General features: G+C 41.6%; 1 protein-coding gene across 2 annotated transcripts in view; it reads left to right on the top strand.

Annotated features, from left to right (window-relative positions):
• INSC (INSC spindle orientation adaptor protein) overlaps window positions 1-17,841 on the top strand; it is a 275,844-nt gene that overhangs the window by 150,659 nt on the left and 107,344 nt on the right. For both annotated transcript variants that reach the window (XM_090032621.1, XM_090032620.1), the window contains one exon: window positions 2,469-2,582. In XM_090032621.1, the coding sequence (XP_089888747.1) occupies window positions 2,469-2,582 (114 nt within the window). The remainder of the gene's footprint in view (window positions 1-2,468; window positions 2,583-17,841) is intronic.

Genomic DNA, 17,841 nt, shown 5'->3' with positions numbered 1-17,841 from the left:
CTCATCAGTTCCACTATTTGGCCTCTCTTCAGTTGAAAGATGCTTACTTTTGCATAATGTCCTAATAATGAGAACTTTGGAACTACTCCATTCATCTTGTAAAATAAGGGTATCTCTCCTTAGGGTAGTGAATGATTTTACCTCTCCCAGACCAACAGTACAGACTAAACTTCCGACAAAATGTTGTAGTTATGAAATATATTTAAATATATGCCATATATGTATATTGACAAGTGGCTATACTAGACTGTTGGCATTGGTGAATAAAACATTCTAGATTTTAGTCAGAATATCCATTTTTCTTTACTTTAAGAGCAGTAGGATTTACTTTATTTTTAAAATAATTCCTCTGAACCCTATTGTACGTGGAAATGTGTTGTGTGTTTATGTTCCTAGTCACTTGGAAGTATAGGGTCATCTATACATAAATACTATTTCTTATCCTCCTTGAAGAAAGTCCCTTACAGAACTTGAAAGAATGTGTTTATTTCTTCTGTTCTAGTGTTCAAGGGGGGAGACAGAAGCTGTAGGTCTGATTGTTGCCTGGCTGCTGGCTACAACACCAGTACCAACAGTGCAGCAGCCAGTGCTGTTCTATGCATGAACAGGTCCCTGGTTTCTTTTCCTCAACAAAAGCTGCCATGAATTGTCTCTTCTGAAAAGTTTATGTAAACTTGTGGAGAGAGTAACATTAAATTTACATCCTGCAATTTTTGATTTTCTAAGAACTGCATTAACCTGCACAAATGCAGTGGTGCACTTGCAAAGCCAAAGTAACTTGTATCTAAAAGGGAAAAAGTGTCTTTTTTGTCAACTTTACATTTTAACAATTTGTGTGGTACTCTTGTCATAAGTCTGTAGGCTTATGGGCCAATGAGATATTCTACCTAGATGGAAGGCAATGAATAAGTCTTAATGTAATACCATCATAGAACCATGGAGTCTAGTGGTAGAAAATATTATTAAAATAGGAGAGAATCAGACATTTATTATATAATTTTTTAAGATAAGCTAACTAATCACTGTTAGAAAATCACATTGTAATTCCATGATCAATCAAATACTATCTTCCCAAATAATAACAGTTCTCACCATTAATCATTTAAAAACTTTATCAGTGTAGTGTCCAATCTTTTCTTGGGCATGAGTAGCTGTTACATTTTGGAGTAAGAAGCAAAGCACAGTAGATGTCACCATGAACCTTTTACTATAACTGGGCTGCAGCCTTCAAATTAGGAGTTTCTAGGTCTCTAAGACCCCTGGCAGACATACCTGAGAAGCGATTAACCCAGTTAAATTATGTCTTAAGTGTAACTGTGCCACATTTTCAGGTACTTAATGACATAATAAATCAGAAAATAAGCCATGAGATTATTACACAAATATATGTAATTATTTGTGGTTGGTTTCCATAGCACCATAAATTGAACCAGGTTTCTTCAGTTCGTCCTGGCATGTCACCTGCTGGTTAATGATTGGCTGAACTTCAGCAGGATTCTCAAACCTGGTTTGAGTCCTGGTGTTGTCCCAATCCAGCAGCTGATCAGAGCTTGATTCCACTCTTGTCTGTCCCCAGAGCTAGCCAACAATCAACTGTTTGTTGACACCCAATTTTCAACTTGCCGGTGCAGAAGGAGCCCAGGATCATGATTTAGGTGCAAATTGGATCTGATCCCTGGTCCCCAAAAATCACACATCCTACCATATATGTGTGGCAAAAATTTCAGTCAAAGGATAATGGTGAATAACATTAAACAAGAAAAGAAAGAAAACCTTTTAAAGTTAAAACTGCCAAATCCCAAGACCTGCTGTTCTTTCAAGACTGGAAGGTGGTGGGAAATTACTTATTGAATTACTCTTAAAGGAAAATTATGAACCTGCCAAACTGCTCTATACCAACAGCTTCCCTTGCTGGTATAGGCTGCATGCCAGCTGCATGGTCCCTGCCATCAGGACTACCATAATCTACCAGTCATTGGGCATCTGGTATTCAGAAGAGCCACCTTCAAATGCCACTGATTCCATCACTTATTCTGAAGAAAAGGATAGCCAAAGGCTCCATGGATAGAGTAGAGAGTTGCATACTATACTGACATATGGGTAGGTGCACCGTATGATCAATGCGCATTTATCATTGATATGAGTCTGAATTCCCATGAACCGCTTCTAGTGGCTTTGTGAGCAACGTGTAGCTCTCAAACTATACATTGGCTGCCTATTCATTATTTTCTTAACAGAGATATAAGTAGATATGTGGGCAAATCCTGTCCTCAGTTGCATTACTGCAAAGGTGAAATAAGTGAGGTAACATAGGTTCATGGAAGGCAGAATTTGGCCCAAATAGTATGTCTCGCTTCCACTTTCACTTTGTCAATTATAAATTTGGAACTGGTTAAACTGACTAGATATCTCACCATGACTTTTCTTATTGAAAATAACTGGTGTTTTTATCTCATTATGCTACACAGAACCTGGTGAGACAAATAGATTCATCAGAAAATATATACATCACAGAATCGGCTACACGCAGCTTATTCAGCCTTACCCAGGAGGGTGCTCATTTGTGCCGCATCATAGCTAAGGTAAAGTGCCCACAAATTCATTCCCCATAAAGTTAAATTGTTTTTTAGACTGTCATTACAACAGCCCAGGAACTCCACAGATGGTGTGGGGTACACTGCTGGAGAAGGTACTCTATTCTTAGAGGAGTCATTAGAATTCTGAAATTTTTAATGGCTGCTGTCTCCTATCTAGAACTAGCTATATTTATTATGTGGATGTGTCTTGTTCAAAATTTCTAACTGTTGGGCATTTATTATTAATTTACAGTCTAAGGCTAGGGACAGATATTCAAAAAAGCCTGAGCCTGGATTTATTCAATCATTGCAGGTTAGTTTAACCTGGCTAGGCTAAATCAGTTTTGTAACTGGATAGACATCCCAGAAATGTAGGCACATGCTTGCCAGTGGGTGCTAGAGCAGGCTTCCCTTACTTCCACAGCATGGAGCTGATGAGGGGTTTGGCCATGCTCCAGCAGGAGTTCTGTTTAGCCCAGCAGGGAATTGATACCAGTGTTTATCACCCAATTAAGAAAACAACAGAGGGACACTACCAGCTACTTGTTGTTTCTGCCTGTTGATTCAGCAGGGACTGTAGCCAGCATGTGGTCTGCTAGCTAATACACAGACATCTCCTCAGCAAGGCAGAGGTGAGGGGGGAATTCCTGCTTAGCAGGGAGTGGTGAGGGGAGGGGGAAAAGCAGCTCCCAGTCCCTGGAGCTGTAGTCAGGGAGCAGAGGGGAGGGGCTAGCCCTGCTGTGGAGCAGAGAGCCCCAGAGAGCATGCCAGGATGCTGGGGTTTCTGATTCATCTTAAACCAGCAAGGAGTCTAGGACAGACATTGCATAAACAGGTTTGAGCCAAATCTGATACTACATTCAACCAGGTTTATCTCAAACTGGTTTCAGCTATTCTCAGGCTGGTTTATGTGCACTGAACATCTGTTCTGTTACAGGTTTAAACCAGTTTCTGATCACTTAAACTGGTTTATGTGTAATGTCTGTCCCTAGCCCAAAAGGTCAAAAGCCTGCCTGAGCTGAGCAGCTTAGCAGTTTAATGCCAGTTTCAGGAACAAGCAGCTTATGTGGGTAACATTGCATCTGTTTGTCTTGGACTTCCCCTGCCTGAAAGACCGGATATGGTCAGAGTGAGGTTCAAAAACACAGCTGAAGAAGTCATAGTGAGATATCTTACCTGCTTGGTGGTTGCACCTCTTACGAATTTACAGCACCAGTATTAACCTTCATCCGTACTGGAAAAGCCAATCTAGTTAATATGAAATAAACTTTGACATTCAGAAACCATTTCCCCCATTTATTTATTTAAAAATATTTTCAAGATTAACTTCCAGAGGAATGATAGGAAAGTGTAGAATACAACTCGGATACTACAGCAGCAAAAGATTACTGACCCCTGATATAAAAACAAGTTTCTTCCTGGACTTAGCTACCCAGCTGAGATCTTGTCAGGTCAGCTATCATATGTTGCATGTTTTCACCGTTATGAATTTCATCTTCTAAATCTGAAGTGATGTAATTTACATGCTGGGGGACTGAACAAGTAATACTGAAAGAAATATAAGCTAAAGGAAAAGGTCCTCCCTTCACACTGGGGGAAATCTTTCCCTCAGTATTTCAGTATTTTATTTACATTCTGATTTCAGGCAGGACAGAGTACAAAAACAGAGAGAAAATGTTTTAATTTTTATTTTTTCAGCAATACCTTGAGTTCTGTAATACTCATAAACTATGTTTGTTACATAGTTATAATACTCATAAACTATGTTCTTCCATAGCAAACAGATTGTTGTATCTAATAAAACCTGTTTAGTTTAAAGATGTAAAAGAAAAACACAAGCACACATCATAGAACAAAACAGATCAACTATCTCAATATAGTATGGACAGATGAAACATACTGCTAGAGGGAATTTTGTATGCAATTGATCTCTTGTAACTCTTTTGCTTTTCTCCCCTTATGTTTCAGTATGTGAAGCTAAACCACAATAATTTACCACGGAATGGTAAATTGCAATTTAGCTTCCCCTGGCTGTGGAATAGTGTGGACTGAATGGGACAACCCCTCCCTGCCTTTTAAAGTAGCATAGTTGTTTCATCTATCTATACTCTAAGTGCAATCAAACCTTAGAAATGCACCTCAAAATTTAGGATATGCTTACCTTCGAAAGTAGTATGTAACTTGTTCACTAAAGCTACCAGTAATCTATTTATAACATAGACCCATAGGAGCAGCAGAGGAGCAGCTGCAAAAGATGTAGCTTCAACCTCCCAAGTCATGGTCTTTGCCAGTCTTTGCATAATTTAGAGCAGTCTTGTTTGTGCTCTAAACTATATAATTGATTATAGTTCCTTTGGGACACATCTGCTAGGTGAAAATAGCTTGAGTGGAGCAACAATGTGATTGAAATTTTTCCCTAAGTCTGGTCTGTGACTCTTAAAACAGGAAATACTGGAAGTCTCCTGACAGCTTATTTTTTGAGAGCTTTTATACATAATTTTTAGGCTATGTTTATTTAGAATAGTCGAGAGAAGTTTGAGATAAGCACCCAAATTTGAGAGGGATTGTTGAATCAGAATGAGCATCTGAACCTTTTGTTGTTATTCTGTTCCTAGAAAATCTAAAAGATTATAGTAGAATTCTGAATGCTCATGAAATAGTCATGCTCCAGTTGCCTGAATGGAAGTAAAACATGGAAAGTTTGTTCAAGAGATGTTTACATGATGGATACCTGGTAGAACCAGTATTTTTGAAGTCTAGCTGGAACACAAATAGCCTAAGAGGGTTGATAGCTTCCTTGTAATGTCAACTAAAGCTGTGCAAAGCTTTGGATGGTGATTTGATTCGGAGGAGATTCGGCTTGATTCAGTGGCCAAATGAATCTGAATTGAATCAGGGGAACAATTAAAAGGTCCAAATCAATTAGAAGCTCTCCAAATTCAGATGATTCGGACAGTCCTTGGTGGCTGCAGCAGGGAGCTGCAGCTGGACTAGGAGCTGGTAAGTAGGGGCGGGGGGAAGGGACCATGAGGGGACTACTGCCAGCCCCCAGCCCCTGACTACTCCCCCAGCCCCTCTCTTCCCCATGGCTGCCCAATCCACCCTAGCTCCTGGTGCTTTAAAAAAAGCTCCACTCACTGGGTGCAGCTGGGTGGATGGGTGGGTGGTTGGGGGGGCAATCATCGCTGCCTCCCACTGCATGGGGGGCTCTGCCACGAGCCTCCTGACCCCCCTCACTTCCCCAGCCCCTCTATGGCTGCCCCGCCCATCCCAGCTCCGGCCCTTTAAGAAAAAAATCCTGAGGAAAAACCCAGGACCCACTGGCTCCTGCAGCAGCCTCGGGGCTTTAGGAGGCTCATGGAAGAGCCCCCTCACATGGCACGGGGAAGTGGGGGGCAGTGGGGATTGCCCCCCCTTGCCTGGCAGGAATGGTAAGTGTGGGGGTTTTTCTTGTTTTTTTTGTTTTCTTAAAGGGCTGGAGCTGGGGCAAGCAGGGCAGCCATGGGGGGGCTGGGACAGTGGCGGGGGGTCAGGGGGATCATGCAGAGCCCCCCATGCAGCATGAGGCAGTGGGGGGCAGCAGGGATTGCCCCTCACCCAGCAGCATCTGGTGAGCTGGGGCTTTTTTTTCAAAGTGACAGGAGCTGGGGTCGGCAGGGCAGCCTGGGTGATTCAGAGATTTGGATATTTGGCAGCAGCCGAATCTCCAAATCAGATTCGGCCGAATCAATTCAGGACTGTGATTCAAATCACTGAACTGAATCTCTGTCCCCCAAATTGGCGAAATCTGAAGCGAATACACAGGCCTAGTGTCAACCTACTTCTGTCATCCATGCTAGAAGGATATGTTTCTGTTGTAGTAGAGGTTTCCATTGGTTTCTGAATAGACATACCACAGCTCCTTCTTATCTCTTTCTTTTTTCCTTTTTAAACACTTAATATTAGACTTTAGAATTATCTCAATACCTCCTTGCACAATGTGCACTGGAAGCTTATATTTCAGTGAAAAGTGAAATCTTACAGCAGTTTTAAAATGCACAGGGTGCCATTCAGAAATAATGTACCATATACAACCCTGGTCCAGACACTCAATTCTCATTGACATGAGGGATTGAAGATTATTTGAAAATAAAGGGTGAAAATATTCCCTTGATATTTAGGCTACTATTAAGATAAATGTACCTACATAAAATGGACTGACAGTGAGTTTATTTTCTTTGCCATTTTCAAATTTACATCTGGTTCTGGCCATCTGAAATGTTATTTTATTTTGTCTACCCATTTAATGTTAGGGTCCCTTAAAAGAATAACTCCAACCATTTTTTTTTTGCAGGAGATTATTATTTTCTGTGAGTGGGGGAGAATACCTGAATTCCAAATATACTAAGACATATTTTTCAGATGAGTTATAAAAAAGAGCAACACGTTCTTTTGAGACACATTGAGTTTCTGGAACTTTATATGAATTTAGCTGATTGTTTTTTCACATCATTTTCAACTACCCTGGAAAGGGTAGTAGATGCACATAGACTTCAGTTTTTATCTATCAGTCATTTATCTGCTTTTAGAAATATTTCATGTCAGTGAGGTGTATGCTTATGAAGTGTATGAAGTTGCTTTTTTTTTAAACTGAGGTACATTTTAAGTATGTATATTGGGATTCCTCCCCAAAGATTCAGAGAACACCACTTTCTATTAGTGAGAACAAAAGAACTACTGGTAAATGAGTCCTGAAAAATATTTTCAAGTTTCAAAGTAGAAAGCAGCAACATTAGTGGACTGGAGAAGATGTATTTCTTAAAAGACTTGTGACTGACTGATACTATTGATTCAGCCTTCAGAGAATTTGAGTAACTTTAACATTAGAAAAAAAGAGTGTGTATTTTAACAGCAAAGCCCTGGGTAACTGTATTTAGGATGTGAACACAATCTGCTACATGCATTCTTTAATTGATGCCAGTTTCCCTAACACATTTTCAAGTTCCAGATACAGTATAAATGACTGGCAAATCATGAACAAGATAAAGCTTTCTCCTAAGCCCACTGAAGTTAATGAAAAGATTTCTATTGTGTTGGACACTGAGAGAAATGTACAGTTTTCTACTAAAAAGCAAATATAATCATAGAACTTCCTAAGCACATTTCCTCTTTAAGTGTTTCTCAGGCTGCCTGAATCTTAAATAATTAGACTCATTGCAATTCATTTCCTCCTACAGTGTATTATTCTGTAGGCTTACACTACAGGCTTACACTGTATTTTTTAAGTACATTTTTTTTTCAATCCTCAGGTTTGAAACATGTTTCACTCAATAGATGCAAAATACCAAGAGTGATAAGTGAGCTCGAATTTGTATGTGTGATGTCTACCAGTATGTTTACTTCAAAGTGCTATGGAGAAAAGCAATACATCTGCACCATCCATAGAAACAAGCAAAAGCATCTGCACCAGAAGGCTTTCTACATGAGGAAAATACCTCCATGTCATAAAGAATAGGGGCTTTCATTTAGGACATAGATATTGAGAGATATTGAGTGCTTCATGTGAGCAGCTTAGTGTGCTCCTTGGTGTGGAGGAATCCCCAGCTGATACCAAGCCAGCTTTGTGAGCTGTGTCACCTCCCACATTACCTTTAGGGTCTGGAACCATAGTTGGAATCAGAGGAGACATTTCAAGAGCTGGAATACACTGTATGTACTCTGTGAATATTCAGTGTGGTAGAGGAGATATTTTTATTAGACCAACTAGATCGTTGCAGAAACAAAGCTTTGTATTCAGAGAATACAACTTTCTATTAGTGAGAACAAAAGAACTACTGGTAAGTGAGGACCAGTAATGGTATTGGTAAATGACAAAGCTAACCTATTTATTGACTTCTTTGCCTCCATTTTCCTGAGCAGGGACTAGATCAGCCCCCCCACCAGGCCCAAGGGAGGAGCACCTAGGCCAAGGGTCAGTGAGGATCTAGTTAGGGGACTTCTGGAGGGACTGGATGTATTTAAATCAGCCGGTCTGAATGATCTCCACTCCAGAGTGCTGAGGGAATTAGCTGAGGTCATTGCAGGACCCCTGGCACGGCTTTACAAGCACTCATGGTGCTCTGGTGTGGTGCCAGAGGACTGGAAGAGGGCCAGTGTGGTTCCCATCTTCAAAAAAGGGAGGAAAAACGACCCAGGAAACTATAGACCACTATGTAGTTGGTCTAATTAAAGCTACCGCCTCTACCACACTGACTGCTTTTGCTTTTAGACCAACCACAGCCACAACCTTCATCCCTGTGAATGTTCATAGACATAATGGACTCCAGGGGCCCATTGTAAGTGGCTGCAACAAATAAAAGCCTCTTTAGGTGCCAAGCCAGCCCCAGGAGGAGGGTGGATGGAGTGATAACTTTGAATGACCTTTGCTGCCTTCCCTCCCTGTGCACTATGTCTTGTTTTGTATTGGTGGAATTGAAGATTCAGGTCTTCCTCCTTACAACAAGAGTAGTGCAGTTTCCCAAGGTGCTTCCATAAATCTGGTGTGATCTAGCAGCCTGACTTAATTTGCTAGAATCTGTAATGTCTATTGTTTCTAAAATGAACATTACAAAATTTATTAGAAGCACAGTGATTACCTGTGGGTGTCAGTATCAGCTACATAAGGGGAAAGCTGCCCAAAATACTTTACAAGCTTTGTGTAGGAAAGGTTGCACCCTTGAAAATCTATCCATTTCTGGGGCTTTCAAATGAAGCATAAAATCTTCAAAGTGCTATGATTTACTCACTCAGTGGTTGTTCATCTTTTAAATTAAGCAATCAGAACCACTCATATGTTTTTCTCTGAAAATCTATAGTAGAAATGTTGCCAAGGTGTTTTGGTAACCTATCAAATTATTTAGAGAGCTCCTGAAGACACTCTTGATTACATACTGGGTATGGATTTAATATTACCAAAATTAGAATGAGCTTTTAAAAGAGGTATATGTAAAAGTGACAGTTGCTAGAAAAATGCAAACTAGATGATTCAAACAAATTTAGCATAGTGTTAGTAATATATTCATTTTGGGCTGAGGTGTAACAACACAACTGGGCACCCAGGGAACAGTGGTGCTTTCCAGCTGCTGTTGTACTACCAGTATGATTTTGTGGCTCTGGGAGCGGTTGTTATTTTTTTGTGCCCACAAATTAGTGCCTGAGGCACCTGCCCTGGCGACACTACTTGTTGTGAACTGATTTGCTGTTGCATGTTAGTCAACTACACAAGTGCAAAGTAGCCATAAAAAGATAATCAGAAAATTTGATAGCATTTTACACACCTGTAAATAACTAACCAAGGTCCTAGACAAAGGTGAATTGGGCTCTGTGTGTATTCGCATAAAAAATGAATTTACCTGTTCTAAGTTGCTTTAACAATTTGAGTTTATATGTTCAAATAAAGTAAGAAAGCAAGTCACAGAACTTACTGAATATATCAAATAACAAAACATGTCAGAGAAATAGCTCATTGTGTTTGTGTTTGCAGAGATTCTGAGACGAAGTAAATAACAAAATTGAAAATTATGTCTGGTGAATTATTTCCTACTTTTTACTTCCAAGATTAAGAAGTTATAAGGATGATAAACCTCCAGAGGTGAATGGAAGCAGGGCGGAGAGAAAATTATCCTGCATTCCTCTTATGCTCTGCTGAAGAGGCAAGCCACAGTCTGTGTTCCTGCATTCCCTGAATGTAAGGACCATAGAAGTTTGATTTGTTGCACACTTAACCCACACTTCCACATTTCAAAAGAATTTTGCCACAAATGTTGGAGGAGTACATGCAGTGTCCTTCAGAAAGATGACAGTGCTTATACTCAGCAGAATTCCAACAGATACTGAGCTGGCCAGAATATCTCCTGATACTCCCACTTGTAATCAAGCACAGTCTCCTACCTTTAAACATTTTATAAAAATGAGACTGTCTAGCCACATTTGGGGTACAATACCACAATTGTTTAACAGTTTACATTAGTATCACACAAACTAAAAGAGAAGGCAGGTAAAATGTTGTCACCATGGTGAGCATAATAGGTTCAGTACTATTAAATATTTAAGAAAGATCAGGGCTTCTGGAAACAACTCCAGCAGCACAGTACCCCTTACCTAAATCTGGGCCTTGATTCAAATTCTATATATGTGGTGGGGAGAATGCTGTCTAATAGGCCTGTGCAAAGTGGCTAGTATTTGCTTCAGATTTGGATTTGGCTGATTTGGGGGACAGTGATTCGATTCGGTGATTCGATTCACTGTCCCGAATCAATTAGGTCAAATCTGATTCTGCTATTCGGCAGCTGCCAAATCAGCAGAATCTCCAAATTGACCAGGCCCTATCCCTCGCCTACTCTCCCTGCCCTGTCAATGGCTGTCCTGCCTGGCCCCAGTGTCCCGGCACTTAAAAAAAAAGAAAAAAAAAAGAAATGCCTCACTCACCAGCTCCTGCCAGGTAATGGGGAGGGGAGGGTGATCTCCCCTGTCCCCACTGCCCTATGCTGCATGGGGGGGGGAGCTGTGCCATGAGCCCCCAGAGGTGCCGATGGCCACTGCAGCAGCCAGTCAGCGTGGGGCTTTTTTTTTTTTTTTAGTGCCGAGACACTGGGGCTGGACGGGGTAGCCATTGATGGAGCTGGGAGAGCAGGCAGGGTTGGGAGGTGCTCAGGGGGACTGGGGGAGCAGGCAGGGAATGGGGCTTGGCAGGGGTCCCCCCATGGTTCCCTCCCCACTCCTTCAGCCCTCCCCACCCCCTACTTACTGGTCCAGCTCCCTGCAGCAGCGAGCAGGGATTGCCTCTGAATCTTTTCTGAATCAATTTGGAGGCTTCAGATCAATTTGGACCTTTTAATTGGTCTCCCGATTTCATAGATTCACAGTTAGTAGGGTTGGAAGGGACCTGAGCAAGGTGTTCATCTAAATTTGATTCGGATTAGGAGATTCGGCTGTTGAATCAGGTCAAATCTCCTCTGAATAGAATCAGCAACCGAAGCTTTGCACAGCCATACTGCCTAAAGTACTTCCTTTAACACTTTGGGCTTCCTTTCAGATTCTCTCACTGAAGTACTTTTCAAGCACAGACTCTTTCTGGAAATGAGAAAGACATAACTTGTAATGATGGTGCAGGGCTGCCTACATAATCTAGGAGAACACAGAAAAATAAAGAAGCATCTTCAGCTGGGCTTGGGAAGTATTTATAGACAAAATAAAACTGATTTTCAGAGGTGCTCAACACTCTTATTTCTCCTTAATTTTAGCTAGAGCTGTGGGTGATCAGCATTTCCAGAAGTCAGTTTTTATGGTTTTGAATAATGGGCTGGAGTTTACAAAGGTAGATAATGGAGCCATGTGCCATCTATCACACTATTAAAAAATACTGTCCAGATAGCACAGCAATCTAGGTAATTGCAGCTATAGGAAAATAGTTGATATTTAATAGTAGATATTAAATGACTAGCAAATGACTAACTTTTTTCAAGCTCCAAAAATCTATACAAAATTATCCCTTAGCAAGAATCCAGCCTGTACTATGATGGCATGCTTTGTCATAGAGGGGCCCAACATTTTTTACCCATTACAGTTAATGGCAAGACTGATATTGACTACAGTTGGTGCAGGATCAAGGGCTAGATGAATTGGAGTATCAGTAAGCAAGAGGATTCTTCTAGATAAAGGTAGAGACCTAACTGAATGTCATCATTTACCTAATGCAATAAAGGCAAACCAAGCATGTTGCAAAAGTTACAGTGGTACCCCTTGTAGGAACAGTGCCATCTATATTACTTGTATAGAGGAAGTGAGAAGAGCCAGAGAGTAATCCTACAGCACATTTAGGAGAAGACAATATATCCATCCTTTACTTCACTTTCCCTAGTACACAGGTCTTCACTACCTCCAACTCAGAGCTGGAGCTAAATGCTACAGTGTAGCCCAGAGATGTTAAACTAACTGGGCCAGATCTGGACTATATATATAATTGCTGTATCATTTATATATTTAATGTGTGGAGACTGGCTGGCTATTTGACAGAGGGGATCATTGCCTCACTGCTAGCAGTTAAGTATACCAGAATGTCTTGTGGAAGCTGGCACAGCAGTTTGAGAGACTTGACTTGTTCTGTATTGGTGTTTGAGCTCCACTCTGTGGTGCCAAAAACAATGTTAAGACTATGAAGTGGGGCAAAATCAACCTTTTCAATTATGTCTTTACTACTGTGGGGACTCAAGATATTGTCTTCTGAGTGGAAGCAGCTTATGTAAGGTCAGAGGGTGCAACTGTTGTATAAATAGCCAATATTTATATGACAGTAGCACAAGATGTGCTAAGCAATTTCCAAACAAAGAAGAAATTGCATCATCTTTTTCAAAAAACCTTAGATGTTGGATAGTTGCCAAATAATTTTTTTCCCCTTGACAGAATATATGGATAGTGGTTTTAGTGCTCTCATAAAGCTGGTTTTTCAATGTACTTAAAGGTTGAGTCCGACTGTATTTCAGCCCACACTGTGTGCAATCACTTGCACCTGTACACGTTGAATACAGGTGCGAATTTGTTGCTACTAGATCAGAATGGTAATATTTTATGCCCCTTTTTCACCATCATAAATGACTACACAAGATGCAAGGTAATGATAATTTGCAACAGCGTGTCTTCTTCAGCAGCCAGGTGAAAACACCATTTTTGCAAAAATCTCCAAACAGTACTCAGATACTGAAATTTCCTTGTGAATATTTTTCACATTACATTATTTGCTGGTGAAAGGCAGTCACGCAAGGGAGGCATTACCTTGTTCTGCAAACAAAACAGACATTGGCAAATTTGTTCATTCAACTTTTAGCCTCAGTCTCCTGGAACCTCAGGATTTTGTGGGTTTTTCCCCCTGCTTGAGGTGTCATTATGTAAATAACAGATTATCCAAAACATCTAAATTTTGGGTATGACATACCCAAAATACGGGTTTTTAAACAAGGAGTCATGCTACTGTTATAAGAGTAGATGGGTATGGTTGATTTCATGGCGCTTGTTAGGGCTGTGCAAAACGTCAGTTGCTGATTCGATTCAGTGGAGATTTGGCCTGATTCAGCAGCCAAATCACTGAACTGGAATCGAATCAGAAAACCCTTTAATCTCTCTGAATCGAATCAGAACCCTCCAAATTGATTGGAGAAATTTGGAAATATTCAATGATTTGGACATAGACACAGCTTTTAATGTTTTTTCTACATATCTTAAGGTATCAGGCAGATCATCAACGCTGTGATGGTGGGGCGGATGGAGCATCCCATAGGAGTGCAGTGGGAGAGGCGGGCCCCAGCGCGCTTGGCAGCAGACCTGGAAGTGGACCAGAAGCACTTCCAGTCCACTTCCATGTCCACTGGGGAGCATGCTAGGATAGGAGCCCTCCGCCATGTCCTGCTGGCTCGGCAACTGGAGCCTCCTGTGTTTGGGGGGCACCTGAGGTCCCCTTGCTGCCAATCGGTGAGCTAGGAAGGGATGTGGGGGGCCCCCTACACCCTGGGCAGTGGACCCGGAAGTCCAATTCTGGGTTCACTGCCGAGCACACGGGGAGGAGGGGGGAAGAGGGGGAGGGCCTTCTGCACTCCTGTGGGATGCTCTGTCTGCCCCACCATCACAGCATTCATGAGCCATGCCCGGTACCTTGAGGTATGTAGAAAAAACATTTAAAGTTGTGTCTGTGGCTGAATCACTGATTCTCTGAATAAGCATTGAATCTTCAGATTCGGGTTTGGTTGAATCAAATTGGGACAGTGATCCGAATCAACAAATTGAATCACTCTCCCTGATTCAGGCCGAATCCAAATCTGAATCAGAATTTAATATGGCCCATTTCGCATACCCCTAGTGCTTGGTAGCTTTTTAATTCTTTTTTCAGTATAGGTTACTTTGCCAAAAATTAAGAGACCCTGAAAGACTAAAACCCTGAAATCAAAACTCTTGTCTTTTTCTTATCAGAGACGAGTTGTATTCATTAGAAAGAAAAAAGAAACATTTTACTTTTTTTCCCCTGAAAATTGTAGTATTTACATTCATCGTGCAATGCCACAATACCAAAATCATCAGGTAGGAAGGAATTATTTGGCTGATTCATCCTGGCAGTCAGATCAGGTTCTTCTCATTAGTTCTCACTCCAGGCATGAGAATCTTTAAAGAAATTGAGACATAAGGCAAGGAGCTTGTAATAGGAGGAACCCTTGTAACAGCCAATGCTTTTAAACTGTGATTAAAGAAACAGCCTAGGATCAGCCTATTTTGGATAATATTCCATTGTGTGAACTAGTACATGGTATGGCAACTGAAATTTTTACTATGCTTTTAAAAGCAAAGAAAATAGGTAGGAAAAGGAAGGAAAGGAATGGCCTATTAGAACACTTGAAAGAATTCCCATTGAAGGCACTGACGGCTCTGGTTTATTCTTACAGAATCCATTCTCCATATTTGGAACGAAATGTCAGTGGAGTATTCCTGTGTTGTGTCCTGTGACACATAGTTAACAAACACCAAGAGGCATGAGTAATGGCCTGGCCATTGCAGGGCTGTTTTCACAAAATCCTTTTATTACAGTGTCTCTATTAGACTTTTCTCCCTGAGACCTTCCATGTCAAGACACATAAATCATAATCTTGATTGCTAAAAATCTGTCTTTAAGCTTTGAGATCATAGAGAGACCTTAACAACCTGAGCTATAAATCTTACCCATGGAGTTTAGTATTTGTGGAAAATTGGCTTTATTTGAAGCATATGGTTTCTAATTAATTCACATTCATGACAGAAGCAATTAAAGCCAATTCCATAATGGCAGCAAGATAATGGTGACCAGTAAGGGGAACATACCATTCAAGAAGCAGGCCTTGCTGTAAGTGAAACTGCTTGGTAGACAAACAATTAAAAGGGTAATATTAATGGTGCATGACATTGTGCTATAGTGATAGTCTCCTTGGGAAAGAGAATTTTTAAAGTAAAACCAGATAAAACCGAGGCAAATGCTTTTATTCAAGCCCCATAACTATGCCTTAGGCTTGTCTTTTTGGAATGCTTGGTATCTGTAATGTTCTGTATGAGTGTTATTAAATGCTTAGATATCTGAGACTTACCTGGACTGTGATACAGACTACTGGATACTGTAATTCTAGCATTAACTGCTTTGCATCTTAGTTTCCACTATTTGTGGAATGAGGGATGAGTATGGCTTTATAATCTTTTTGCATAGTGTTTTGAGATTGTTAACTGGAAGCATGCTAGATACCTACAACATATTACTATTTAAACATCCAGGGCCTGTACAGAAATTACATTTATTGTAAGTTAAACACGTAGAAAGCACATTCCTGCTGTAACAGAACAGATGTTCCCAGCACATAAAGTGCTTTAAAAATGGCAGATCCCTTTCTAAAGTAACTCTGGATGGATGTGGTATCAGACTAAAGGACTCTAGGTTAAAGCACTTCATTGAATGTCTGTCCCATCCCAAGGCAAGGTAGGTCATATTACCCTGGCATCCCTAAGGCCCCTTGCTGGGTGGCTTGCTAGCCTTGGTGGGTCCTTGCCTGCTTTGTGCTGTCCCCGTGCTGTCACAGAGAGGGGGTAAAAAAGGCTGTCTCCTCCCTGCATGGCAAGGCAGGCATGTGGGAGAAATTTTGGACTTTTGGGCTGGGTCCACACAGCAGGGGGCTCCTTCCTCCACTGCCCCAGAGTCTTCACAGTTGCAGCCAGGAGATGCAGCACAGGGATGCCTGGCCTCGCTTTTTACCATACTAGGAACTGGGGGTGGGGGAAGACAGTTTTTTTACCATGTGGACATGGCCTGCCCCCCCAACCCTGTAGTCTTGAGGGGTGGGGCAGGACATGGTATGAGTAGGGCCTACCTCAGCCCTTGACAGCTGGGAGCTGCAGCTCAGAGCCTTGTGGTTTTTCATTGTACTGGGAACAGGGGGTGGGGAAACAGAGCCCCCTTGCTACACAGACCGGGCCTGGCCTCTCCCAAGACGGGACCCAGCAAGCTATGGTGGTGGGGGAGGGGAGAAGGGAAGGAGAAGCGGGGAGAGGGAGATAGGCCCTCACAGCAGGGTGGCTCCTTTTTCCTCTCTTTTCCTGCCCCAGCCACAGCAAGGGAAAAAGGAAGAAGAAGCTTGAGGCTGGAGTAAGGGGAACAGCATGCACATGGAACCTGGCCAGCCCTACACAGAAGAGTGCCTAGAGGAGCTGGAGCGCTCACTGGCTTGGTCAGCCAGGACTGTGGACAGAAGAATCTGGACTCAGACTTGGGGGCAGCCTCAGGCTGTTGTTTTAGCACTCTGGGGACTAAAGGCTTGTTTGGGGACACCTCTGGAGGTATAGGGGAGAAATGAAGGGGTTAAGTATATGTTACTATAGTGATGGTGTTTCTTTATCTTTTACCTGCTTTCTCCTTTTGACCTCTTAGCTTTTGATGATTACTCCTGTGACTTTCTATATAAAAGTGGGAATGCCCCCTTGTTTCTTGTGCTAGTTTCTGGGGTTGCAGGGTTGGCACACCATTATTTTTCCAGGCTTTGTTCAAGCTTGGCTTGATTCTTTCAGGGCTAGATGGTTTCCTTATCCATTGAACCTGGTATTTTTTAACATTTCAAACTTCATTGCAGCAGCTGAAACCTCCTTTTCCAGTTTTCCTAGATTCATTACTTCTGATTGACTCTTTACAGCTCAATAATGAGACATAGCATGCAGAACAAATAGCTTAAATCTCCTGTTGACAAATGTGATGATAACTCATTTGCTAGCCATATTGGACCAAAGCAGTAAGTCTGTCACACAGTAAGCTTGCAAAAATATGCCATTGTCACTTGGGAATTTAGTAGGGTTATCTATTTTAGACTTCCACTTCCTAAGACTGAAGTACAGAAAGATAAACATTCCATAAACTGCAGTACTCAGTGCTGTGCTCATTGGGTATAAAAAGATGTTACCGAATGAAGTGTATCAGCTGTGGCGGGAGGTGTTCTGTCACAACTGATCCACTTCATTGGGTGAAATATATGTCACCCATTATCAGAACAGAAAATATAGTAACCCTGTATTATCCCATATCAGGCAGGGGCCCGATCCTGCAGGACAATGGGTGACTTGTTCCTCACTTACAGAGATGTGCCCTGGAGATTTCCTGGGGTATGTTTCTATAAGAGATGCACCCTGGGTTTCCTTGCTTAGAGACCCACCTTGGAGATTCCCCAGAGCACATGGTTAATAGGTCTATGTGAAGCTTCTG

This window comes from Crocodylus siamensis, chromosome 2 (genome assembly GCF_052110815.1).
Source record: "Crocodylus siamensis isolate JL-2025a chromosome 2, ASM5211081v1, whole genome shotgun sequence".
In the NCBI taxonomy this organism is placed as follows: Eukaryota; Metazoa; Chordata; order Crocodylia; family Crocodylidae; genus Crocodylus; species Crocodylus siamensis.
The sequence above is the reverse complement of the archived record's forward strand: the minus strand, read 5'-3'. Positions and strand labels throughout refer to the sequence as shown.